The sequence below is a fragment of the Maylandia zebra genome, linkage group LG2 (genome assembly GCF_041146795.1).
Source record: "Maylandia zebra isolate NMK-2024a linkage group LG2, Mzebra_GT3a, whole genome shotgun sequence".
In the NCBI taxonomy this organism is placed as follows: domain Eukaryota; kingdom Metazoa; phylum Chordata; class Actinopteri; order Cichliformes; family Cichlidae; genus Maylandia; species Maylandia zebra.
This window is the reverse complement of record NC_135168.1, coordinates 47,989,726-48,017,153: the sequence shown is the minus strand read 5'-3', so window position 1 is coordinate 48,017,153 and position 27,428 is coordinate 47,989,726. Positions and strand designations below refer to the sequence as shown.

Sequence of the window (27,428 nt, the reverse complement as noted above, 5' to 3'; positions counted from 1 at the left end):
CTAATATCATTTTTTTTTTTATTATTGTTGTTGTTTTTTATTTTTGATATTAGGAAGTAGAGCTCTCACAGGAAAAGCAGCTAGCAATATATTTTCATACATTAAAAAAATGTTTGATCACTTTTAGGAGTATAAATAGTTAAAATTATACGGATCAGTTTTCATTTGCCATTTACAAAACCCGAGTAATTTGTGACCTGGAGGCCCATATAACTGGTTTTACATTCAGCTTGCACTCAAATTAGACCTGAAGTCTGGTTGGAAACAACAGGCGAACACACTAAAAGACAGAAAAACAGGATGAGCTGCAGAATATTTGGCTTTGACAGAAGGTTCCGCCCAGAAACTTCAGTAAATCCATTTCCCGCATATTAAGCGAAGCTGCTGAAGCTGGTCTTTCTGGCTCAAACGCACTGACGTCGGCTCTGAGCAGAGCTTCTGCGCGTCGGTGGATCTGATGAAGCTTTGTTGGGTGTTCCTCTTTAATTCTGCGGCATCTCTCTGGTTGTCTGCGGGCCCGTGGAGGAGGGCGGGCCGTAAACGCTGGGCAGATCTGTGGACTGTAAGCTAACTGATGCGACGTGAGCCGAGCATGGATGATTTGAGCACGCAGCTCACCTAACGGGATTTGCATTTATTGAGTCATGGTAGTATGCGAAGCTGGAAGTTGAGGAGAAGCCGAGTCTGCTGTCTGGAAAGTGACCTCGGATAAACCCTCGGAGGCTTGGCCGACTTTGGACATTTTCTGCAGAGGGTTTTTTTTTGCGCAGCGCGGAAACTCCAGCACAGCGTGAAGGGGGATGATCTCCTAATCGACTGATAAAACACGCCACTAAGTAAATTAACGACTGCTGTCGCACACGCAGGGCCCCTTTGTAGCGGTGCAAGATGATGTCACTGATAGATCTGGACGATGATCAGAGATGGGTGCCCACTCATGTGAATGTCACCGTCCTCCGCGCAAAGGGACTGCGAACCAAGGGCAAGCATGGCAGCCGCTACCTCTACACCATCATCCAGGTGGGGAAGGAGAAGTACACCACCGGCCTCGTGGAGAAGGCGGAGGTGCCCGTGTGGAACGAGGAGTGCTGCTTCGAGCTGCTTCCCGGGATCCTAGAGGATGGCGGCCGGAGCGCCTACCCCCCGGGGAGCGGGGACCTGGTCCTCACGGTCATGCACCGAGTGCTTATCGGGCTGGATGTGTTTCTCGGTCAAACCATTATACCGCTTGATAAGATATTTCATGATGGAGTGTGTCCAAGAGATGAGTAGGTTGGCTTTTTATTAGTGCAACTTGCCTGCCAAACGTGTTGTTGTTTTCAGTTTAGTGCCACAAAGAAGTGATGTGTCTTTTTCTTTTTTTGTCAGACTATGACAAGATTATGTTAAATATGTTTTCCAGGAGAATGATGTGCAACTTTCAGGTCTTCATTAAAAGCATGTAGTTCATGAAAGATCTTGGGAATAGTTCCCATCTCACGCAGCAGTGATTATCAGTCATGTGCAACATTACAGCCCAAAAGGCAGCAGCTCCTTCCACGGGAGACTTTAGCAGTGGAATCAAATGTGCTGTTTTTGCAGGATGACGAAGAGGTTAGAAAGCTGCCAAGCCTTTAAAACTCGTTACACGCTGGCTCTTTGGCCCCCTGTCCCAATACAGAGATACTCCAGCAGCAGTTCCCACAATGCACCGCAGAAATATGAGATGAGATGCAGTTTTCACTGAGATCCATTGTAGCCAGAAGACCTCCATCTTTATCCCACATCATTTCAAAGGAGACATTTTCTCCAACTTGTAGGAGAATAAAAACATGACCTGTAAATAGGTTCCCATTAAAGAAACCCATTAATGCTTATATTCAGGATAAGATAAGAACCAGTTGAAGTAAAAGGCCAAAATATTGGCCAAACAAGACTAGTTGCTCTAAATGAAGTGTATCGCACTAAGCGCATTTGTTATAATCAAACCCACTGTCTTTCCTGGCCAAGCTGGAGAATCTCTGCAGGACTTCTGCATCCAGTTGTTGGCTGTCAAGTTGTCACAAAAGCTCCAGTATTATTTTATTTTAATGGTTTTTGCAGATTATTAACTCTGGCTTCCTTTTTTAAAACAAAAGCTGTTTATCTTTACTTTTTGTTTTTCAGTAATACAGTTGAAGAAAAGACACCAACAAAATGTTACAGGCTAGATTCTCCTCCCAATCCAAAGGGCTCTGGTTTTACTTTAAATTTAACCATGTGAGCAGAAGAAGGTTCTTATCTTTAGGTGTTACCCACCTTCATCTTTATATTCCGTCATTCGAGAGCTCGGCTGTGGCACAGGTGGCATAACTGGATGCATGACATTGGTGTGATACTCTTCCACTATTAACACTGAAGAGCAGAATGGAGTAAAGCAATACAGCACATCTGGCTTTAATTGTGGCTTCTCCGCCCTCTCGCCTCTCTCTCTCTACGCTCTGTGAAACTCATGCTGGATTCCTGCTGTTAGTTTTGGCTCTGTAACATCTTCTCTGGTCAAGTCTCAAGACTTTAGGAGGCATGAACAGAGGAAGGATTTTATTAGTTGACCTCTCATGTTGTCCATGTCTTTTTGTCCATACGTGCATACCAGGTGTAGGTGGGTAGATCTGGAGGAATTTGAGTGGTGATCTGCTGTCTGAGGCTTACAAAACAGTTTTTCCCAGGCAGTTTGACACAATCCCTGAACCAGTATTTTCAGGTTATGTAATATTTCGAAGGGCTTGCCAAAAGGAAATGGTTGTTTTTGTTTTGTTTTTTTGTTGTTGTTGCTAAAGTTCTGATTTCACCTTTAACCAGATATGGTAACAGTATCCTGCTCACGTGCTGTATTGTATTTCTGTTTCTTTTACTTCTGCAGGTGGTTCAAGCTCAACTCGAAGGCAGGAAGAAAGGAGAAGGAACGTGGCCAGCTCCAGATAACAGTCCAGTTCACCCGCAACAACATGACAGCCAGCATGTTCGACCTCACCATGAAGGACAAACCTCGCTCTGCGTTTGGAAAGCTCAAGGATCGTGTCACAGGGAGGAAGAGGGGGGACGTGGAGTCTTCATCGGCCATCGTGCCGGGCCGTTACGCCGCCCTTTCGGGATCCCTGGGGCAGCCGTTTGGAGAACAGAGCGTAGGGGTGGTGGAATCGCGTGATGTGGAGGTAGCAGAGGAGAAGAGGAGCAAGATGAAGGATTTCTTCAAAGGCAAGCTGCGGAAGTCGTCGGACACCAGGTCGTGTTCGTCTCTGGCTTCAGAGAGTAGTTTGTCTTCCATGGCCAGTGATAACCTTGGCCCTCCACCCAGTCTGGATCTGCTGTCAGACCCTCCCAGTTCCCCCATCTACACTAGCAAAGTGAGGGTTGACTCTCACTATGGGGAGACAGATTTAGCAAAAAAAGGTAGGCTTTGAAATAGTTCAAGAGCATAACGCAGAGTTAAAGAAAAAACCAAACCTTTTTTTCTGTTTTCTAGCAGCCATGCTACACAAATTCCACCTACTCTAACATCACAAACATTTTATTTTTATTGAATAAAAGTCAGATGAAAAAAATCACATTTATATGAAATATACAGCATATTTAGCAAACACGGATTTTCTTTAGATTTGTGTGCAGCGGCTGTACTGATCAGGACATAGGAGACATCAGGATCTGAAAATAGTTTTGTTTTGAATGACCTCCATATCTCATCATGCATCTTAGTAATCTTTATCTCTCCTCATAAACGCGGCTGTTTCTTTGATAAAAAAGCACAAAAAAGGGAACAGACAGTTATCTCTATGCCATCGCTACTTAGAAGCTACACAGCCCAAAGTTTCCCTGAATAATGGTGCAAACGCAAAACTTAAGATATTTGTTGACTGGCTTCAAAGGCAACTCCAACTATGTATGGACCATCGTCTAGATATGAGCAATGCCCGATATCAGCATATGATTAAATACAAATAAGTATTTGATACATTTTTTGTATTTTTCAGTCTGGATTGTTTTTCACAATCTAGCTGTCATTAAAATGCAACCTTAAAATTAATTGAAAACCTGACTGAATTTTAAATATAACAGTTATTTTTAATAAGTGCAAATAGTGCAAATAGTGACCCCCTTAAGTCCAATACCAACTGATGTCACTAAGTGCTGCGTTTCCTCCCTTGAAAGGCTCTGCTGGGCCTTTACTGGAGCTGCCTTTAATCACTGCTGGTTTGTGGGTCTGTCTGCATTCAGCTCTGCATTTGTTTATCAAACTGTATTCAAGAAATATTCAGTTTCTTTGCCTTGAGAAACTCTTGGGCTCCTGCTCTTCTATCAGCAGTCACATCATCAATAAACAACAGTGACACAGTCCCAGTGGCCAAAATACATGCCTGTTTAACAGGTGATGGTATGCTTCAGATCACGAGTCCTCTCCATATTTTTCTCTGTCCTTGGGTTTTCTTTTCACTCTCTCTGATAGGTTTATTTAAGTTTTTCAACCAAATGATCATTTCCTTCGCATTCATCAATATCTCAATCGAATTCATGATGAGAGTTCCAGTTGAAATTATACCAAATGCACGTTCAACACTTGGAATTAACTCCGGATTTCTTATCTGCTCAATTTATGATAAAATAACAAGAGAACAGGCCTCAATCGGTCATGTAACTGCTTGTCAATCAACTGTCCAATTACTTTTAGGCCTCAGCTGTATCAGGAAGTAAGAAGGCATTTACCATTCTGCTTACAGTTTTTTCTGATTGCTTAAGCACATTTTTTGTAACTATTGGCTAATTTTGCAAAACTCTACACACAAATAAGAAAACCTGTCACCCAATAATCAAAACATTGTAGTTCTCTTGCAAAAGCAAACACAGCTAGATTAACTCTCCACACCTTCGTAAAAATGGTGTTTCCGTATCAAACAGTACACACAAGCCATCATCTACTAAGCACACAATGCGCCAACTGCACACTGATGGTATGAATACAAAACACATCTGGCTTTTGCTTTCTCTGTGCACAAGGTAGGCTATGTCAGTGTGAGCTCATACTTCTGTCATAGATCCATAAGCATAGAGGGATCCAAACTTCAAGTACTGGTGTTTATTCAAACACATCAAAACAAACACAAGTGTTTATTTCCAAGTATAGGATTATTTGCAATCGCCATAATGACTATATGGGTTACTTGGTCTGCAGTGAACATGCTTCCTCTGCCCCAGCATCTGGTCATCTAGCAATTCTGTAAAGTAACAATTTCAGTATTTTTACATCAATGGTATTGGTGTGTTTCTCATTGGCATACGGCAGTGCTACAAATCTTTGTGCGAAGTGACTATACTCACCGATTCTCATTTCAAGATGTCCTTATGGTGCTTGCTACAGTGTAGCGGCTCGAGTTAGGCTGGACCCGTTGGCCAGCTACCCTCAGGGTCATTCCACGGTTGATTACATGGTCCACTATTGTAGCTCTGATGTCATCAGCAATTCTATTTCTTACTCTTCCTACCCTTCCTCTCCCCCCTCCTCATCTTCCTCTCCCTCCTCCTCGTCTTCCTCTTGCTCCTCCTTGTCCTTGTCGTCCTCTTCATCCTACTTCTTCACCTCCACGTCCTCTTCCTCGGCCTCCTCTACTTCTCACTCTTTCTGCTCCCTCCATTGTACTCCGCACACACAGCTTACCTGTATTATAGTGCTTAGGCTGATTGCAAAGTGAACTAATTATCTAAGAAAGTTTTCACATGTGAAAGTGTGCCAGACAGTTGGCAAATTAGTGTTAATGATAGCCATACATGTGTATACTTTTGCTAGGAGTGTGTTGGAAATTTGGTAATTGAGTGTTGTGCAGTGAATTGTGCCTACAGTTTTGCAAAGTGTGTGTTACAAAATTGCAAACTGAGTGCAAAGCAGTTTTTGTGCTTTTAGTTTTGCAAACTCAGTGAGTGGTTTTGCTATAAGTCTGAATAGTTTTAGAGATTGTGCTACAGGAATCACAGTTTGGGTTTAAGCATTCAGAAAAAACTGTAAATGTTCAGAAATAGTGTGATCTTTGCTGCCCCTAGTGGCAAAAACTCAAACATTACCGCTTCAAACCAGAAAAGAAAAAAAAAGAACCAAGGATCCTCCTCAAAATACAGATTCAGATACATAGCCTTATACAGACACAAAGCTTTGTTTGTCTTCAAATAAAAACAAAGATGTATGAAAGAAGTCCTTATTTAGTTTTATTAACCTGTTTTTCCCATCTTTTCAACAGTGCTCACCAGTCAGCACACCACAAAAGTTCTCACTCACAAGCGCGCCTTCAGCGATGAAGCTAGTAAGATCACAACGGCCTTCCCTCGAGCCAATCCTGCAGTCGAGTCACTCAAGGGACAGACCATGACTCAGTCCCAGTCATCCTTGTGTATAAATGGAAGCCATGTCTATGACTCTGAGCCATCGACCCCAAAGGGTTCTGGAGCGCTCTCGTCCAAACTGGTTCTGCTGGAAAAATGCTCCCCGCTCTCTCGCTCGCTGCAGAATCTCACCAAAAGAAGCGAGGACAAAGCTTCCTTTGCAGAGGGCCGACGCTGGTCCTTTGACAAACTGAAGAAAGAGGAAAAAGAGGAAGAAAAGGATGCTCAGGCATCGTCTACTTCTATTCAAGAAGCTCAGATAGGGGGTTGCCCTGTGCAGGCAATGACGGTCTCGTCAGCTGCTGAATCAGCTGACAAAGGAAAGAAGCTAAGAAAGACGTTCTTTTCTGGAGGGAGGAGTGATTCTCTCCCATCTAAGTCAGAACTCAGCCATGCTGGTTCCACATCAGAGGGGAGGCTCAGAGGCTGGTTTGGCCCTAGTGAATCCCAGAACAAACCAAGGTGAGTTGGGCTCATTTACGACCTCGTGTCTGCGCTTCAGACACTTTGATGATCCAGGCGCAACAGAGGCCTGTGCTCAGTTGGGTGTCCTGGGTTCAGCCTTCACTCTTCTGCCTGCTCATTTGAAAATGGAATTGATTTAAATCATAATTTTTTCCATCTTACAACCATGCTGTGCCATCACCTCATGCTATATTTTCCACAAACAGCACTCCTGCATTGCCAGTTTTTCTACCCAGAGTGTGTTTCTTTCTGTGAGTGGTTTTGAAAAAGGATGTGAAGAATATCATTCCATGTTGACACGAGCTCACCCAACAGAATAGCTGCCAGTGCAGTTGGTGCTTGAATGGCTAAGTGCGATAGTTACTTTTCGTTGCTTGATTATTTTGCAGATGTGCTTTGCTTCTTTGTTTTATTTTACGTTACTCTTTCCATAAGTCTGTCATGAACCTCGTGAAGTTTAAAGACTGACGTTAAGCGGGAATATCCCTCTTTTGTTGAGGAATATCAGCTTGTATTCTGGTTATCTTTTCTGTTTTTGTACCAACAATGTTCCCCATCTGGTTACCTGGCACATCATTAACTAAGAGGACTATTGTGCCCTATTTCCTTCACAGGCTGGAAGTTTCTCCTAAGGTAGAACGCAGCTCAGATGTACCCCCTCCCCTCCCTCCTCGTTCCCCTGTTCCTCCTCAGTGCTCCTCTCCCTCTGCCTCTCTCTCCGGTCATGTCTCACCCGATGACTGCAGTCACATCAATGTCTTCACCCCTTCTTCCTCTCCCTCCTCAACCCCCATCTCCCCTTCCAATCCTTTCCTCCCACGTATGCAGCGCAATCCCTTTTTTGAGGAGCTCATAGCAGGAGAGTTGCAGAAGTCTCCTCCTTTTGAACCTTGCTCCTCTGCTGGCTCATCCCCCTTTCATTACACCACTCTACCTGCCCAGCCCCACACACCCACTGCTCCTCATGAAGTTAGCGCCACAAATATGGCTTCCATAAAGCGGGAGCGCCCAAGGGCAGTAGCTAGGCAGATATCACTTCCTGCATTATCGCCCAAAGTGGCCTCACCAAATTCTCCTAATCACTCCGCCCCTTGCTCCAGGTCAGAGAGTACAGGAGAATGGGAGGACTCATTTGATGCCTTTGCCTCTAGCAGGCTCAATTCCCCAAAAGTTTGTCCTCCCCAAAAAAAGCTGACAACCTGCCCGGGTTCATCTCGTAAACGTAGTTATCCCCTGGCCAATAACAGTAACTATGCACAAGAACTGCAAACATGTAATGAGGAGCCTCCACCTTTGCCTCCAAGGAGACTTTTAAGAACATCAGTGAATGAGATTTATTCTGATGGCTGGCTGCATAGAGGTCAGGAGCTAGCTGTCCATAAAGAAGCCTACCTCCTCTCTCAGACCGGTGTGGCCTCACTACAGCGTGGAAGAGAAGGAGAATGTAAAAGAAACAACATATCTCCTGACCCGCACACGAGCAGCGAGACCAGCGAGTCCCTCAGCCTGAACTCCCAGTCGCACACAAACGTTACTTCTCCGGGGCTCACGCCAGAAGACAAGCTCAAAAAGTTCAAATATGAACCTCTGGAAGACGAGACTGATTGCTGGGGGGGGATGTTGTTCGAGCAAGACTTGTACGGACGTGTGTGTAGAAGAAATTATGGACAATGCAAAGTAAACAGTCATCGTTTATCGCTGAACGCCGAGGAAACTACTGGAATTGAGATCACGTCTAAGAGCTCAGGGCCTAAAATGCTTCTTGATAGTGAGATATCCGTTGCAGAGCTTTTGAAAATGTCGCCCACTACTCTCTCACATGCAGATGCCAAGGCGCTAGGTATTTCTCCCACTCCAGGAGAAGACATACTGGAAACGAACCTAGCAGAAACTCCCTGCACCAACAATAACATCTCTTTCTCGCTAACTTTAGGAGATCTGAACATGAATGTGAATAATACAGACTTTGGTTTTATTGATTCTGATGGGTCTTCGCACTCGGAGGTTGGCGATAAAAGTGGGACTTTACAGCAACCGCTTGAAAATTCACAGGTGGCCGTGTACCATTTGGAAACCAAACCTGAGGAAATATTTACTTTGAAGGACACTTACATCCCCGAGATGAATTCGTCATTTGAAATATCTTCCAATAAGCTGTGCAAAGTAGCTCCAGTCAGCCAAGACAATTGCCGTGATTATCGAAACGAACTGAACAATGTAGCACCGCTTGGTCACTCCAGGGTAACAAGCCGAGAAATGACTGCTTTGATGTCTCAAAATCAGACCAGTGTTTCACCAGCTGCTGAATGCAGAGAAGAAAGAAGAAATGACTATGATGATTTTAACCAGACGCAGAAGGACTTTGATGAAAATTGCAATATTCAAGCAGAGATGGGTAAACCTAACCAGCCGGAGTCATTTTCAGGGGTAGTTAGTGCACGTTTTAGACCAAAGGCAGTGTCCCGACAGAGCAGCAGCGACAGCCCGAACAGCCAAAGCAAAAGTGGAGACAGAGAGTTTGAACAGTTTTTATGTCTTGTGCAAAACATTTCAGAAATCAGTGAAGGACCGTCATCATATCAGCCCTCTAAATCAATTCTTTCTTCCTCGTTTGATTTCGATAAACAGGCAGGTTTGCTTGAATGTAGCAACAATGAGCAAACGTGTCACAGAGACTCAAACACAACATCGGCTCTATCTCTAAAAGGAAAAACAGCAGCGTGTCTTAAAGAAAACAGCGTTACAGGAAAACCTTCTGAGATCAGTTTTGAAGACCTCCACGCAAAAGTAGCGCCAAACTCGAGAAACCCTTGTGAGGCAAAGATTGGGCAATCTTTGCACGAACCCCCTTTTTCTCCCTCCATCTTGTCTGCACTCTCCCTGTCAGCTGATACACCTGTCTGCTGTCCGTCCATACATCCCTCAAGCATGGGGCCAAGTGCTGGAGCCAGCACTACGCTGGCCGTGGCCCCCTACACCTCCTCCTACTCTACCACCTTCACCACTGACCAGCCCCTGGTCGCTGCACGGCACTCACTTTTGCCTGAGGAGACACAGACAGCTAGCAACCTGCCCCGTCAGGAGAGCAGGTGAGAATCCTCACACTAGGACATCACCTGTGTAGCTATTTACAAGCTGTACTAAATTAGAAGACCTGACAATAGCCATGATTTGCACATATGTAACTGGGATGTGTTGTTGTTTTTAACTCTTTGGTTGCTGTGATAGTTTTGTTTCCTGCTGGTCCGGCTTGCTTCTCGTTGAATGCACTTGCATATATAAGTTCTGCCTTCTCATCCAAAGCGATTGGATGATTACTGCTGTAGTGCTCTTGGCTTTGCTGCACATTTATGTTATTCATCTCATGTTTCAGTTTGTGGTTGCCTATTGTATTTCTTTATTTCTTTATTCTCTTTTTGCTTTCTCACACTTTGCTGTGCCTAAATTTAGCCAGTTTTTCTGCTAAAGAGTCACATATGTAAACAGCACCAAAAAAGTGGTAAAATATGCATTTTTTCTAACCTTATTCACAAAAGTATTACATTTTTGTACTTTTGTCATGTACAAAAGTAAGGCAGGCAGCCAGAATCGTCATTGGTGTTGAGCATTAAACGTTTATGAGACTCAGAAATCAAAAGTCTGTTTTGTGTCCCAGCTGTTTTGGGGGTGAGGTTAGAATTTTCAGCGGGACTCAATGGAGCTCAAAGAAATTACACTGAAACTCGATCTGGACAGCTGCAGCTTTTCATGCTGTGCTCCAACCTTTATGTTAAATGTTCACATGCTGCATATCTTTCCTTCAAAGAGTGAGGTCTCAGATGTCTTAAACCTCTCTAGGAAATGCCAAGCTATCATTTGACTTGGACTTGGAAAACAGTTAGAAGCAGTTATGCTGAACCGGTGTGGAAATGCTAGTGCTCACCCCTTTGTTTTTCAGGCCTCACCCAGTGAAGCCAATAACCTCTAGCCAATCAGAGAAGAAGGAGGGTCGTTCAGTTCTGGAGAAGCTCAAGTCGACTATTAACCCTGGACGCAGCACTCATCAAGTGACAGCTGAACCTGAGAAGAGTCAGGTACTGTGAAAAATACTTTGTAATCTTACTTTGTCCAGTGATGATTATTAATTAAATAAATTCTCTGTCATATTGGGATGAGGAACTCTAGAGCAGCGGTCTCCAACCTTTTTTCCGCCACGGACCGGTTAATGCCCGACAATATTTTCCTGGACCGGCCTTTAAGGTGTTGCGGATAAATACAACAAAATAAAACCAGTACCGATACCAAAAAAAAGATTATTCATAACACACGGGAAAAGACCCAGGGAAACCGAATTAAAGATAAAAACGATAAAAAATAATGCTAAAAATTGATAAAACCCCTAAAAACCATAAATTTCACACCTGAGCCTCAACTCTCGCGGCCCGGTACCAAACGACTCACGGACCGGTACCGGTCCGAGGCCCGGGGGTTGGGGACCGCTGCTCTAGACCGTTTGAATAACACATCAGGGCAACACAGGAACAGTGCACCAGCTGCTTCCTAACACCCCCCTGTTAAACTGAAATCGCCTTCAACACTAGGAGAGAAATACTGATCCCATTACGCCTTCTAGGTGTGGCATAATTCTTTGACCTAGATAAGCATTGCACTTGAAGACAAGTGTGGAATTAATTTCATATCTGTAACTACTTACACGAGCATATTATTTGTTTCTGCAGGAGAGCTGTTCTCTTTTACATTTCTGCATCCTGTTTAAGTAAATATGAAATGTTTCAAACTGCAGAGGATTTAAAATCACAGTTGTACTCAAGCATTTCTCGCATCGGTGAAACTTAACTAGCAAATCAGCAATATTGTTTTTCTTTTTTAATATAACACTGGATAATGTCGCCCCATGTGTGGTCAGTTGTTGGTCAGAACTTGGCTCATAACAGTTACATTAGTTTCTAATTCACCATTTCAATTTTCAAAACACTGCACAAGTCTGACTTTGTGCAAACAGTGGAAGAATTAGGTCATTAACCTGCCATAGTAAATCACAGAAAGCCATTAGGTTTGTGACTGTTTAACGCTTCCATGAGCATTTATTGGCACCAGCAGTGCACGTGGTGCTAATAACTGCACTGCAGGACTGTTGTGATGACCTCACTGTTTCCTGTGACTCATGTCATTTTTTTTAACCACCTGCAAATGAAAATGTCCCCACTTTAACTTTTTAACGCAGGGATCTGTCAATCATCAATCGTTTCAATCACATTTGGCACAGAAAGAATAGTTCAACTTTCTTTCTGAGATGCTTAGAGAGCGCTGCCTGGAAATGTTTAGGTTAACGTAAACACAGTGAATCGAGTTCAGACTCTGACTTTCACTCTTTATGCTAAGCTAAGGTAAACACATTTGCTGTCACGCCCAGAAAGAATGTGAATTAATATAGTTATTTCCTCTAAATATGATTGTTTACAGGTATTTTTCACATATGAAACCTTATTTTCCTTTGACCTGTCTTGCAGGAGGTGATGGTGGACAGGTCAGCCCAGTACCAGCACCTGACTAACATGGAGCTGATCTCCTTGCTGCTGCAGCAGGAGATGGACATGCAGAAGCAGCAAGCAGCCTCGGAGCAGCAGGAGGCGCAGCTGGAGAAATGCGAGGCCGAGCTGAAGAAGGTCAAGTCACAGGTTCGAGACCTGGAGGACTACATTGATAATCTGTTACTGCGGATCATGGAGCAGACGCCAACGCTGCTCCAAGTGCGTGCTAGGCACAAGTGAGGACAGTGCTAGTGTGTGATTGGTGTGTTTCAGGCCTCTAGGATATTGCATTATTGAAAGTTGTTATTTATGGATGAGAGTACGTAACTGTTCTGGAGGCAGATCTCCACCAAATCCGATCTCACAAACATCCAGGTCTTCTCACTGCTGATACTGCCCTGTTGATGTAGACACGATATTACCCAACATGCATGCTGGTTACTATCTCAATTTGGTACAAACAGAAAGCAGACAAAGCAGAAAAAAAGCTTTTATCAAAGCAGAAGCAAAAAATTCTTTTACTCATGCTTACGCATTAATGTAGTCACCTGTTGTAAATTTAATCTTAAAGTCACTGCTTTCACATGTGCTTAAAATAAAAGAAAATAGGATACAGAAAAAAATTCTGGAAATGTTTTTGATGTGCTCTGGTCAAATATGATGTTAGCTTAAGTAACACTTTAAAAATGTAGGATTTACAGCCAATTCAATTTTGACACAAGGCTGTTTTATCAGTCCCGTGAAAAAATGCATCCACAGAGGTTAACTTGAGCTAACACCATATTTTTAGATTGTATTTAAGAATAAAGGTTGTAGCAACACATAAACTGCTGCTTCGCAAAGTGGATTATATTAAAAAAATGACTGTTTCTGCATTAACATTGCTGTATGATGACCAAAAAAACAGCATTTATGTTTGTGTCAGAAAAGACTGAAGAGGATAAAGACTTACAGTTTGCATTTGCAATAAAATACTCTGTTTCTTCAGTGCTCTCCCCCTCTCCTGGAATTTTACAGGCTAAAATAGTCAGAATGTTTTAATATATTTTTAAGCTTTTGTTGTCTGTTTATGTTGAAATTATAACATTTTACTGTAGGGATAACAGAGTAAACATTCAGTAAATAAGAGTATTATAAGTTATTTCTATCAAATAAAGTTTGTCATAATAACATCATACCTAATGCCACTCTAGTGTGACTGTAGCTACTTGCAATGCTTTACACGACCGCAGTACTGTAATATAATAAAATAAAGTGCACATGAGCCGAACCTTCCACACTACTTATGTTGTTTTTGCTACTGATCAAACTGCAGTAGGTCTGCAGAGTGACAAATCAATGCCGTCCTGCAAACTGTGCTGTATGTGGTAAGTCATGCAGCAATGCTTTTTATCTCCGCTAGAGGGCACTCCTGACTTTACAGCTTTGGTGGAAACCTGCTGGTTCAACAGGGACCTCTGCTCTGCAACTTCATTAGAAAATTGCATCCATGACTCCACAGACCAGGCAAACACATCCCTTTGCAGGAGTGACGACGTAATTGTGCTTCTGGAAGTGTTGGTTTCAGGTGGCTGGATTATAGTAAAATAAGAAAGCAAAGACTTTATCAGGTTTGGCACAGTTCCCGTTTAGAAGGAACAGATCTGTACACACAGAAAGGGGCTCACAAAATTTAGCAGATAAAATGTAATTGCAGTCAGAGAAGGGGTATCCTTATCTTGTCCTTATGTAATAGTAGAAGATAGCATTTAAAATCTTATTTTGGGGGGTATCTGATGCATATTAACAGTGTTCATAATTAAGTAACCCCAAAGTAACACTATAGGGGAAAAAATGAATGCTTTGAAAGTGACGCTGGAAGTGTCATTTATCCGAATTTATCATGCACATTTCGCTCCATATGCCACAGTTGGCTTATTTATTATTTTTTCTCAGTTTCCTCTTATTTTTCTTCATATGTATCAGCGTTATAAGAGGAGAAAAAACAAAATCTCTTGTCTTTTTTCTTGGTGTTTTGAGATGGAAGTAATTTCCTAAGCGGCAGTGTCTTGCTTCTCTCCACAGAATGATAAGAGGTAATGAAAGTGTCCAATGCGCTGACTGATAACATAGATTGTCGCTGCTGGTTCTTTATTAAGTCGCTCCAGGCCGACCATTACTCCTTGCAGACATCCGGCCACGCCCCCTCACATTATGAGTAATTGGGTCTATCTGACACCTATGGTGGCATCAGCGGTTATCTCTCCCCAAGATCAATCCGAACAGTTATGCAATAGCGTTCACCTAATCGATTATTTGGGATGTGTAGTCATGCGCTTCAACTTTGCCAGCGTTAAAGCAAATGAGAAAACTACATCTCCCGGCAGGCTTAGCGGCACATTGCTTCACTAGTTACACATTGAATGTAGTTCGCTGTACTTGGAAATCCGTTCATGATCCAGTTCATTAATAAATAAATAGTTGAGTGTCATGGCGGAATCCGCAGCGTGTCCTGCATTCCAGCTCGGGAGACCCCGATACGACCAGGTAAGCCCCCCCTCTACCCTCCGCTAACCATCCGTTAATGGGATTTTGTTTTCAGGCTTTTCGGTGGAAAACAGCTCCATCCTCCGCCCTGCAGCCGCTCCGTTCCGGATGCTGAGGCAGTTTGTGGGCACAAAGTTGGCTTTGATTTGTGATCCGATTCTTCGTTGCCTTTATTTAAACCGCGGTAACTTCCAGCTGCTAGTGAACTTGGTAGAGATGGATGAGTTTTGACTTTATTGCAGTTTTTATAGTGGAAATGATTTCTCGTCGGCAGTGCCATATCAGTGTTTTATGAGATTCCACGCCTCTTCGACGCACGGTTATATCACTGTTCGGATCTGCAGTCAACACACTGAGAGCTCGCCGTCGGTCGTTTTCTCTCAAATCTTCAACTGGCTGTCTGAGTTTGGCTTTTCCTATTTTCACTTTTAATCTAGGCTTCAAAATCTGTTGGAACATCTTGTACAATAATCCAGTCCAACCAAACTTTCTTTTTACCCCCAGGATGCTTCCTGCAGACTGCTGTTGCTCCCACTTTGTTTGACGTTACTGGACTTCCACGAATGTCTGAAGCTCATTACTGAATTTTCCCTCCGTTAGTTAATTTGCAGTGGTCAGGCCTGACAGATAACGTGTCCTTCACGTTGACTCCGATGGCACGTTGAGGACAAGTTAAACTCGCATCTAATTATTCTGTGGTCATTCCCATTTAACGAACAGCAGTATTAAGGGAGTTATTTACGCTGTAATGTCAATGCACAGAGTAAAGTCTTCATGCGTGGAGTGTAAATTAAAGTCACACTAAACTGCTTTAAATCTGATGTTCTCTCAACTCACACGAGCGACCAATACAGTTGTTATTATGCCACCATGACAGCAGAAAAAAATATTGGAAAATATGAAAATTTTCCCACAACTACTGAAGTGTTTTCAGGTCAAGTACATTTGATGTGACAGATCTTTACTGAAGAAATGCACAAAGAGACACAGAAATCATTCAAATATTATTCAGATATTATTCTATTATTCCATTCTATTTCTTAACTTGCTGTTCAGTTTAACCAAGAGGCACTGTGTTTTGCAGGAGTGACCTAACCTGGAGTGTTTTTCAGTACAGGCAGGAGCTGGCACTCTGACAGAGCACAAACACGAGGGGAACATGCAAACTCCACACCCAGTGGCCCTAAAACCAGGTTTAACCCCAGGACCCTCTTTCAGTGGTTCAGAAGTGCTATCGCTGCAAAAATTGTAACCCCCCCCCCCCCCCCCCCCCCCCCCAAAAAAAAAACAACAACAAAAAACAAAAAAAAGAAAACCCTGCAAGAATGACCACAAAAAGATATAAAGCAGCAAGTAAGAGTTACAAAAGGATAAGGAAGGGATGCAGCATTACACAAAATGACTACGGTGAGATGTAGAACAACACAAAGAGACACAAGATGACGTCAAAGAGACAAAAAGACCAAAAGAGACACAAATGAATGTTGTCTCTCGCAATCTGTCTCTCTTGATCTAATTTAGGAGGATTGAAGCACTGCATGCATGAGTGTGCCTCCAGATCTGTTTCATAATTCATTCATGGACGCACCAATTAGTACAGGATATTGCATTGTTCACAGACTGCCCAAGTGACAGCTTATTAACAGTCTTTGTCTCAGGATATTTATCATTTTTTTTAACTGATTACCATCACCAAGGCTCCCCAGCTCGGCCCCGCCATTAGTTTTTCATTGCTCTTTGCCCTCTGGTCCTCAAAAAGACGTTCGTTTTTCATCAGTAACCTGCAGTTCATGTTGGGCTGTTCAAGGTGCTGCAATACTTTTAGTTCTTTGCATCAAAGCATTAAAAATTAGGGCAGTCCTTGAATCAGCATGAATCTTGTTTGGTTTGTCTGTGCTCTGTGCCGCGCTCCATCTCTGCTAGCCTTGTTGTGTGTTCTCCAGGGAGCTGAAACTCATGCATAATTAACGCGGGCTCCTCACACAGATCCTCCCTTCGCCCCACTCTTACAAAACAGCACTGCAGCACATATGGCCTGTCAGAGGAGGAGACATGCGATGAGGGAACGAGGCAGTGACAGAAAACCCAGAGCAGTGATACGGATAGATTTATACACCTACGGTCTTTATAAGGACAGAAGGTTGTTTCCAGTCATTTCAATTTGAAACTGGTGCTAGAGAGGTAATGAAAATAGAGACGTGTCAGTTCCACTGTCATTCTGCTGTGTTTCCCTCCCTTCATCTCTGATAAATGTCTCTGACGGATTCTGATTGAAGCTGCCATGTTTTCACCCGTCTGGTTTGCCAAAGAGACTCTTGGCACAGGCTCCTGTTGGGCCTTTTCAGATTGCTGGCACACATACTTAGCAATTGGCATGCTGATGTAGAGACAGTGAAGGGAACAGAAAACAGGGCGCTTGACCAGCAGCTTCAAGTCTCACTTGGGAGGAACTTTTACTGGAGTAAATGTGCAGATTGCTGGTGCATTTCCCCCAAACTTTAATCTTAAAATACATAATTTGCTTTTACATCTCAGCATTATTTCCTTCCATATGATTATAAGAAAACTGCTACACAAAGAAGTTGTGAATTACATTTTGAAGTAGATTAACGTGATCATGTGTATTCATTTCAGTGTTTCTGAACCTTGGTTTTGACCTTGCAAATATTCTTCCGTCAATATAAAACAACAGGATGCAGACATGTGATGTTATGAAGCTATTGCTGACTCAGTGTAACTGTGAGGCAGATAAAACTGTTTGTTATGATCACGAACAAGTCGAATGGAATTGGTTCTGTGTATTTGAGTGAAAACATGTTTTCCTGCTATTTTTAAGGATTAACTCTGTCATGCTTTCTTTCCCAGGGTTCGTTCTTTGGTCGACTGAGACACTTTGTAGACATCATTGACCCGAGCACTCTGTTTGTCTCAGAGGTAACGTTTTCTCTAAAACATCTAGATGTACAGACAGGTGTCAAACTAAAGGAAAAACACAACAAAGTCTCTTTGTAAGATGCTCAGCCATCTCGGGCTGCCAGGACTGCTTCAGTGCAACTCTAGTCTCTAGTAGTGAATCTCCTATTTATGTTCTACTGTATTGAGAGCGGATGATGGTGAAGATCATGTCATACGATTCACATCATTTTCGTACCCATCAGCCAATTCAGGGTAGACTTGCAGTCAAGACCGCCTAAACCAAGACCAAGACAATATCAAGACCAGAGGGTATCGAGACCAAGACAAAGACGAGATGAGACCGAGAACGAGACAAAAAAGTCTTTAAACTGCAGCCGGATGCTGCTTCGTTTACAGGTGTCGGGCATATTTATGTGTTCTTGCGATGCACTCGCACAGCCCTCCTCACCGCCGTCTACTGTCTCACTCACTCACTGAGAGGACAGACGGATGCTCCACTTGACTGTCGCGTCTCTCACCCTCTCTGTTTTTCACATAATGATATTATCCTATATCCTCGCATGTGATTATGGGATTGGAGCATAGCTGAGCCACTGTGTGAGAGCTGAAAGGAAATTAAGTGAGGAGCGGCTCTCGCTCAATGGGAGTCGACTCTTCTGATTCACTACAAAGCGCTCTGTAAGCACGGCTCGTAGAGCTGATGCTTTTGTGCATGACACATTATCGAACGTTACGCTGTGCGTCGTGGATACTGTTGACTCCAAATCTCCCGACCACTATGTCGATCTGAGACAGGAAGACCAAGACAAGACCGAGACCAAATCCGTCAAGGCCAAGACAAGACCAAGACCACGTAAAAGTGGTCTCGAGACCAAGACCGGTCTCGAGACATCCAACTCTAATTCAGGGACCCCTCGTGTTCTTTGGATGGTGACCCTGGTATCCTGAGACGCCACTCCCACGAGGACAGAAACATTTTATTAGAGGATAAAGTTGAACATGGGACAAGTGGATTTAAACCATTCCAGGAAAACCCCCCTTCCACATCATAACTGAGCCACCAGGTCCCCTCACTGTGTGGGCAAGGGGCTCAGGGTTTTTCTGCAATTTCTCACCCTCAGTTTGTACAATAAATAAAACTCCATATATCTGTATCTGTGTGTCATATTTCACAGTGATATTCCTGATTCATGAAAACATTTTGTATTTGAACATCTTAAAAGGTGTCACAGTGGAGTAATAAAAACTCAAGAATTCAACTATCAACTTGCTAAACATGCCATGTGCACATGATGGATAGGTTTCTCATAACTCTACAACAAATAATTGTTAAAATGCCAAATTAATTACAAGGTAAAGCTTTTTTTGCAGTCTTAAATATTTTCCTGTCAAATGCAAAGTGATGTTCAAGTGTATTTTCAGATGGAAAGGTGCTGTATTGTGGATAAATTTGTTTATATATGTTCAGGTACAGCGCCGCAGTAATACAGAATTCTATATTCTACACAATCTTGTTCCTGCAAAAGGATAATTTCATTCTTGTTCCAATTTTGACAGAAACGGCTAAACGAATGCATCAAACTCCTCGATGACTACAAACATGGCTCACTCCCACCTGGAGTGTCTGACGTTCAGGTGAATGTTACGACATAATATTACACAATCTGTTCCTGAGAGAAATCACAACATCCTGGCTACAGCAAAATGTACATTTTCACAATATAGAAAAGGCAAACTCAATAACATCTTCCATCCATTTAAGGAAAATTATAATAATACTTCATATTTAATTATAGTTCTTTTGTTTTATTGCATTGCTCACATGTTCAGCTGTGGGAAGCACAGAAGATCAAACAGGTAAGTATTATATCGGACGTAAGTCGGCCCACGTTTACTGCCCTTTCATACATTCAAGTCTCTGGGCTGCTGGCGGCATGAGGAAGCTTTCATGCTCTCTGCACGCAGGCCATCATTCATCCTGACACAGGAGAGAAGATCTTCATGCCATTTCGAATGTCAGGTACGGCCTCAGATGAAGATCTTTGCTGAACTTGTTTGAGTTGATCCATTGTATCATCATTGTCTACACTGAAAATCATGTTTTCACTGTGCAGGTTATGTACCATTTGGAACACCAATTGTAAGTCACATATGAAAGCCATGCATTTCATAGAACACGGTCAAATTTGGGGACAGATGAAAGGAGATTTTGAACTTATTTTGTCCAAAAATAAGCTCCTATTCCCTGATTTCATCTAGGTCATTGGCCTTCTTCTCCCAAATCAGACTGTGGTGTCTACCATTATATGGCAGGTACTGTAAATAACATGCTTATTGTAAATCATTGCATTTATTGTCCATTTTGAACATCTGGTAAGTGCACTTTTACTGGGTACATGCAAAGCTTTACCACCTGTTATACACTGGGACATTGTAAAATAAAGTGCTGCTGCTCTGTTTAACAATACTCGCTCATCCTTTAAGCCCGGCTCTTCCCTCATGTCCTCCCTTCCTTTTTTCTTCAGTGGTTGAACCAGAGTCACAATGCCTGTGTGAACTATGCGAATCGTAATGCGACAAAGGTAAAAATGCAAATAAATACAAACTAAACTAAAAAAACCAACTATACAAATGTTGTGACACTGTTTGTTTTTCTTCAGCCTACACCAACATCCAAGTTTATTCAAGGCTACGCAGGAGCTGTGACGAGTGCTGTATCTATTGCAGTGAGTGGGTTTAAGATTAATACAGTTCGTCTTGTGGAATAACTTTTATCATGTTGCAGATGTTTAACTGCAGCACTGTGGAGCTGTATAAAAAGCTGGTTTTACTTGGAATTACGAGATTTAACAGATATTTATTCCATATTTTATAGGTGGGACTGAATGTGCTGATTCAGAAGGCCAATAAATTGAGTCCTGCCACCAGAATGATAATACAGAGACTTGTCCCCTTTCCAGCTGTAGGTAGGTTTTCAAAGGAGCCTTTGTTATGATGAGGGTGGGTTTCATGTGGCCCTCTGCTGGTTGATCTTACATCTTGTTTAAAAATGATTTCAGAGTTTTGTAATTGTGCTAGGATATTTTATGTATTCCTTTTATTATTGAACTTGTTATTCTCATGAACATCAGCAGTTCTACAGATTAATCCACGACATGCTTCTATTTTCTTCTTCTTTGTCAGCTTCATGTCTGACTGAACACCCTGGTACTTTGTACAAATTGGTTAACATCATTTCAACATTTCAATATCAGGTCATGTTTAATTTTTGTATGTTTCCTGAATGTTTCTAGCTCTGAATAAAGCTGTATGGGAAAGGTTTCTCATAACTAAAAGACCAAAAAGTGCTGCATTAATTCATTTTATATCCTAGAATATTAGCTAGAAACTAACAATCACACTACCCGCTACAAGCAAGCACTTGACAACAGTGGGAACGAAAAACCCTCCTTTTAACAGAAAGAAACCAGATTCAGGGAGGGGCAGCCATCCGCCATGATTGATGAAGAAACAGTGCATCATTAGAAGCTCCCAGTAACCGGAAATACATAAGAGGAATGAACAGTGCTGAATAGGCCAATCACAATAGGTGCAAGCTGCATCAACCTGAAATGTAGTTACATTTCCAAGGAAGTGCAGGTTGGGTTATGCCGTAGGTGTGGGGTTTCAAAGAGGTTTGCAGTTATGACATGCCAATGGTGTAGATTTCCCACTGAAGCATAAATCCCTGGTAAACCTTCAGTCACAGAGCGATGCTCTGTTAGGATAATACGGTACTATGTGGTCTTTAAGATAAGATGGAGGCTGATTATGTCTTTTATGAGAATTAAATTCTGATAACACGGAGCCAGTGAAGAGAAACTGAAAATGAAGAAATGTGATTTCTCTTTTAGTTTTAGTTAGCGCTCTCGCTGCAGTGTTCTGGATCAACTGAAAGTGTTTCAGGGACATTTAAAGTGACCTAATAATGCATTACAATAGTCATGCCTGGAATTGATACGTGCACGATCTTTTCAGCATCGTCATCACTCTGAGACAGGATTTGACAGTGATGGTAATGGAGAAAGTAATGGTAGTGTCCTGGTTTGGGCCACAGTGTTGTGGCTGCACAGACTACAGTCACAACGTCTGTGGCTGCAGTCGTTGTTTGTCAGTCTCTGCACAGATTCTGGTTAAAATGCATTATAATTTCTGAGCTGTCTCCCTCTCCCTTTCCAGCTAGTGCAAACATCTGTAACGTGGGCCTGATGAGACACAATGAGCTGTCCGAGGGCATCGATGTGCTTGACAACAACGGGAACATTGTGGGATCCTCCAGAATTGCTGCGAGACATGTGAGGGCTCTTTCATTTTTGCATGCATGATTCTCGTTTGAAATCCAAACGCCATCTGATTTCCTGAAAAATAAATAAATAAACTCAGTGTTTGAAATGGAGCATGTGCACAATGTTCTCTATCCCCAGGCAATCATGGAAACTGCCTTTACACGTGTGGTCCTCCCAATGCCAATCTTTGTCCTGCCCCCCATCATTATGTCCTACCTCGAGAGGTTTGTGCAGAAATACATTGTTAAGATTTTTTTCCTGTTAGGGTTGCAACTAGTGACTTACTTTTGTTGCTGTTAGTTGTTGTTAGTTGTTGGCCAGTTGGTCTAGAAAAGTACATAAAGCTGCTGCCAAAAGTTCCTAGAGCGATGTGGCACAGTTAAAACAGTAACAGCACAAACCTCAAACATGTAAAATGATCAGAATGTAAAATATAATGCAGTAAGTTTTCCAACAAAGCAAATCAAACAAAAAAGAAAAGCAAATGAAAAGAAACAAATGTACTCATATAGAATAATTACGTTTATGAATGCTGTTGTGGGTAATGATGCTTTTTATTCAACCTATAATACAAGAAAATGCAGCGACCACCCATTTAGTCAAAACTGAAGTAACACTAGTACTTAAGTATGACTGTGACTAAATCAAATCATGGCAAAAGAACAGTTGAAGCCTAAGTTAGCCTTTTAATTAAAGTACAATTTAATAATCTGGCAGGTGCAGGGCTTTGTATTATCAGCTTTGATGTTTTTGCCTCCTGATGGTTATGCAAAGTCAGACTCTAACACAATCAGCAATCAATAAATCCATTACAGTAGTTTGCTTTGTGTCATTGTGCAGCAAACTGGGACTGCTTTACCATTGCTTTAATTGTGCTCTTTTTTAGTATTGGCTGCTTGAATTTGTTCTAAAAATGCACAGCAAATACTACAAGTACTACTTTGTGTGTACTGAACCAAAGCTGACATGTGTTGTGCCCCGAAGTGTTTACTAAACTATTCATTCAGTCAAAGGTCACAAGAGTAAAGGACAGACAATATAAGAAGAAATAGAAAAGTAAAGCAGATTTTGTGCCTTTAAAGAAGAATCTGCAGTCAGATTTATGATATTCTCTCACACACACATAAATCTCACACCCTCTAATCGTGCAGAAATAGCTCCCCTAAATCTGCACATGATGTTTTTCTCCAGATCCAAAAATAACTCATAGCTTTGCAGGAGTCATCTGGGATCGATCCACACAGCACGCTCACATTTCTTTTTTATCTCTGCCTTGACTTGTGTAGGCTGCGATTTCTGCAGAGCAACCGCAGGCTGTTGCTGCCCATCCACAGCGTTGTGTGCCTGGTTACCTTTGGCCTCTCCTTACCCGTGGCCATCAGTCTGTTCCCCCAGATGTCTCAGGTACAGGACATACACTGTTAGACGGGCTGCTGCCTTCAAGGCCAGATGGCACAGGGAGCAGCTGTGCAAAAATTCAAATTACATGTACACAGCTTGACATGCAGAGCCCCGACCCACATCCTTTTATTCCAGCGTCTAATTAAAACTCTAAATGACTTTCAAGGCTAAAGGAAGGAGAGAAGAGCTCAATTCTTACATTTGGTTTCATGGTCTTTGTTTTGCTTTCTTTCACTCTCTTTTTTTTGTTGGCAGATCGAGGTGTCTTGCCTTGAGCCGGAGATTGCCATGGCAACAGATTGCAAGGTGGTGACCTACAACAAAGGTTTATGATGGATGGTGGTGGAGTGGGAGAGGAGAGCAAAGGGAGCCAGGAGGAAAAGGAGGCTGCAGTGTGAATAGCTGTCAGGGAGTCTCAGCTGTAGGGTTCCTCCTGTCGACAGGTTTGGGAACTATGTGCTGCATTTTTATCACAGGAAAGACTGCTTTTTAAACTGGTTTCTGCATTTATCAAGATCCCAGCAGTTATTAAATCATAGTTTTCTGAGAGGTTTTTTATTCTGTCGTCTCCTTTTTAAGAGCTCTTTGTATAGAAATGCTGATTTATTCTCTGCAAAGTCAGATTTAGCATCAGTTCATTATTTAATGCTGTATAAATAAGTGTTCCCTACAGATATGCTATTCTTTGTTGGTCCGACCGAGTACAGTTCTTCTCACTGCGTCATCCCTAACTTTGTCCGTCTGTGACTGGGGGACTGTGTATGCCGTGCAGAGCCAGTTTGTTTGAGCTTTTTGGTTTGAAACTGCTGCAAATGAACCAAAACAGTAAAAATATTCCTTCACTCTGTTTTGAATCTTGGGACAAACATTTGTAAAATATATTGAAAGCAAATGCAGTATTGATTATATGAGAGGAAATCAGCCCAAGGAGAGATGAACGTGTATAAGCTTATGAATCCAAAAATCGTTGGACAAACAGCGACGTGTATGTCCAGAGACTGTTCTGTGCACTGCTATTAAGCTGTAGCCACTTAATAGCAGTACAAAGACCAGTGTGCACAATTTCCACAGCCATTAATAAAGAAGAGCACACAGGTACCTAACTTCTTTAGTGGTGCATGCATGCATAAAGAGCAGCACCATAATCCAATAAAGTTAAAAAAGTTAAAGAAATGTTGCAGATGAAAGGTTTTCCCTGCCTGAAAGGAGGAATTAGATTTATTTCTAAAAAAGGAACCTTAATTTAAATTAAGTGATGTTTATTCACAGTCCTGAGTTGCTTGCGCTGTGATCAGATTTTAGTTAGATTTTTAAGAGATTTGCTGCAGCAACCTCCTAATTACAGCCCTCATATGGGAAACACAGTTCTCACAGTGCCCATGCTGAGCCACATATATTTAAAACATTTTTATTGTTTACTGACAGTAAGGAATATGGCCATGCAGAATAAGTCTTTTATATTGGATAAGACAAAACCCGATACCAATATATTAGGATCATTATGAGCCTCTTAATATAAAAATGTATTTATTTTTCCTTGTACTGGCTCCTATCCATCTGATGACTCTGTGGAGGTAGAGGCAAATATAAAATTATATATATATAAAATATAAAACTACAAGTAGTAAGTATTTTTCATCAGGTTCATTAAAGACATAAATCTACTGTATTGTGGCTGTGACATGTAGTGAGTGAGATGAAAACATCTTCTGAACTGCAGCTGATAATAATCTGATTATGGAGATGGAAAGGAGTCAGCTGCATGCAAACTAAGTTGTTGAGTGAGACTCACTCGGACGAGGGAAACTTTCACTATGAAACAATGTAAAAACGTGAAGCTCCTGTTAAGTAGCTGCACTCTCGATGTCTTATTGTTTATACAAGTTTTAAACTGGCAGTTGATACATGCCAGTGATTTTAACCCACACAATGTGAAAGAACTGCTAAAACATGGCATTACATTTTCTTGTATGAAGGTCATTTTGCTCCATTACTGACTGTTGTCAAGTTACTGTTTTATTATTAAAGAATTGCTTCTTTTGTACACAATTTGAAATAGAACCATAACATATACTACACAACTGACTGTTTTTAATTCTTTGTGTAAAACTTCCACTGATACTATTGCAAATGTTTGCCAGTCAAACAATGTAAACCTGATATTATTTTACTATATAGCCTGTAATAAATACTCTTACTGTATGTAAAGTGTCTGCACTCTTTACTTCATGTTGCTACAGGATGCTTTTCCACCCTTTACAGTAAGGCTTCTGTATTATGTTGGTTTCCCTGGTGAAAAAGTAATTGGCTGTTATAATATGAATGAACTCTGATTAACCATAACTTTTTGGAAACCTGAGTTCAGTTTCACTAGCTGTGCCCCAGCCTGATTACTGCCTGTTGAAGCAAGAAATCACTTAAATAGAACCTGTCTGACTAAGTGAAGTAGGCTAAAATGCCACAATCTAAAGAAACTCAAGAACGGATGAGAAACACATTAATTTGCATCTGTCCGTCTGGAAAGGGTTACACAGCCATTTCTAAAGCTTTGGGACTCCAGCAAACCACGGTGAGAGTCATTATCTATACATAAAGAAAAGTTGGCATAGTGGTGGACCTTCCCAGGAGGGCCAACCGACCAGAATTACCCAACGACGGGCGCTTTCCCGCGTCAACGAGGGTCGTTCAGGTTAACCCACTATGAGATCTTGCCTCACTCTATCATGTAATCTATTGGGGTCACCTGAAGCAAGAGGCGAGTGGGGGTTAAGGTTCCTGGGAAGGGATCCTAAGACTGCATTGTAGGTGGCAGACGGTGCTGCAAGCCATCCCCTCTGTTCAACATGGCCTTTTGTAGTGGACATAGATGGTTTCTTTCACTCCTCTTTCAAACCATCTGTCTTCTCAGTCCAAAACGTGGTAAGTGAGGAACAAGCCTGTCACTGGGGAAAGTACTACAGCTGTGGAAGACCTCCTGCGTGGTACCAGTACCAAAGACCTCCCATCCTAAGGACGCAAGCAGCTACAGTCCAGTAGCCCTGACATCACATCTGATGAAGACCCTCGAGAGGTTGGTTCTAAACCATCTGCGCCCCCTGGTGAGGTCTTCATTGGATCCGCTACAGTTTGCCTACCAGCCTGGCATCGGGGTGGAGGACGCCATCATCTACCTCCTGCACCGAGCTCTGACTCACCTGGAGAAGCCTGGAAGCTCTGTGAGGATCACGTTCTTTGATTTCTCCAGTGCTTTCAACACCATCCAGCTACGACTTCTGAGGGACAAGCTGGAGCTATCAGGAGTGGACCAACACATGTCCCAGTGGATACTGGACTACCTCACAGGCCGCCCACAGTATGTGAGGACACAGGGCTGTGTCTCTGACACGCTGGTCTGCAGTACGGGGGCCCCACACTGTGCTGGCACCGTTCCTCTTCACCCTCTACACCTCAGACGTCTCCATCAACTGCCCACGCTGCCACCTACAGAAGTTCTCTGACGACTCTGCCATAGTCGCCTCATCACAGGTGAGGACGACTCAGAGTGCAGACAGTGGACTCTGGACTTTGTGGACTGGTGTCAGCAGAACCACCTGCTGATCAACGCCGGGAAAACCAAGGAGCTGGTGGTGGACTTCCGGAGACGCAGACCCACCACACTGACACCGGTGAACATCCAGGGAGTGGACATTGAGATTGTGGACTCCTATAGGTACCTGGGTGTTCACCTGAATAATAAACTGGACGGGAGCCACAACACTGATGCTCTTTACAGGAAGGGTCAGAGCAGACGCTACCTGCTGAGGCGGCTGAGGTCATTTGGAGTCCAGGGAGCGCTTTTAAAGACCTTCTATGACTCTGTGGTGACATCTGTCATTTTTTA

At 42.5% G+C, this 27,428-nt stretch overlaps 2 protein-coding genes across 3 annotated transcripts; both read left to right on the top strand.

Moving 5' to 3' along the window:
• Positions 1-228: 228 nt before the first annotated feature.
• On the top strand, positions 229-13,650 carry rab11fip5b (RAB11 family interacting protein 5b (class I)). Of its 2 annotated transcripts, XM_004545809.5 has the most exons (6): positions 229-1,268; positions 2,882-3,411; positions 6,243-6,846; positions 7,464-9,938; positions 10,787-10,922; positions 12,360-13,650. In XM_004545809.5, exons 1-6 carry the CDS (start codon positions 889-891, stop codon positions 12,618-12,620), a joined length of 4,386 nt encoding a protein of 1,461 aa, XP_004545866.3. In that variant the 5' UTR covers positions 229-888; the 3' UTR covers positions 12,621-13,650. The 2 variants fall into 2 exon arrangements, with proteins under 2 accessions (XP_004545866.3, XP_004545867.3); XM_004545810.5 differs by lacking the exon at positions 7,464-9,938 and having other exon boundaries at positions 231-1,268.
• Positions 13,651-14,602: 952 nt separating this feature from the next.
• sfxn5b (sideroflexin 5b) lies at positions 14,603-25,750 on the top strand. The gene is made up of 14 exons (XM_004545808.3): positions 14,603-14,906; positions 17,772-17,840; positions 19,380-19,457; positions 19,653-19,679; positions 19,788-19,842; positions 19,937-19,962; positions 20,082-20,135; positions 20,348-20,404; positions 20,483-20,548; positions 20,698-20,788; positions 22,041-22,156; positions 22,286-22,371; positions 23,434-23,551; positions 23,804-25,750. The coding sequence occupies exons 1-14, from the start codon at positions 14,850-14,852 to the stop codon at positions 23,879-23,881; spliced, it is 978 nt and encodes a 325-aa protein (XP_004545865.1). The 5' UTR covers positions 14,603-14,849; the 3' UTR covers positions 23,882-25,750.
• Positions 25,751-27,428: the final 1,678 nt, after the last annotated feature.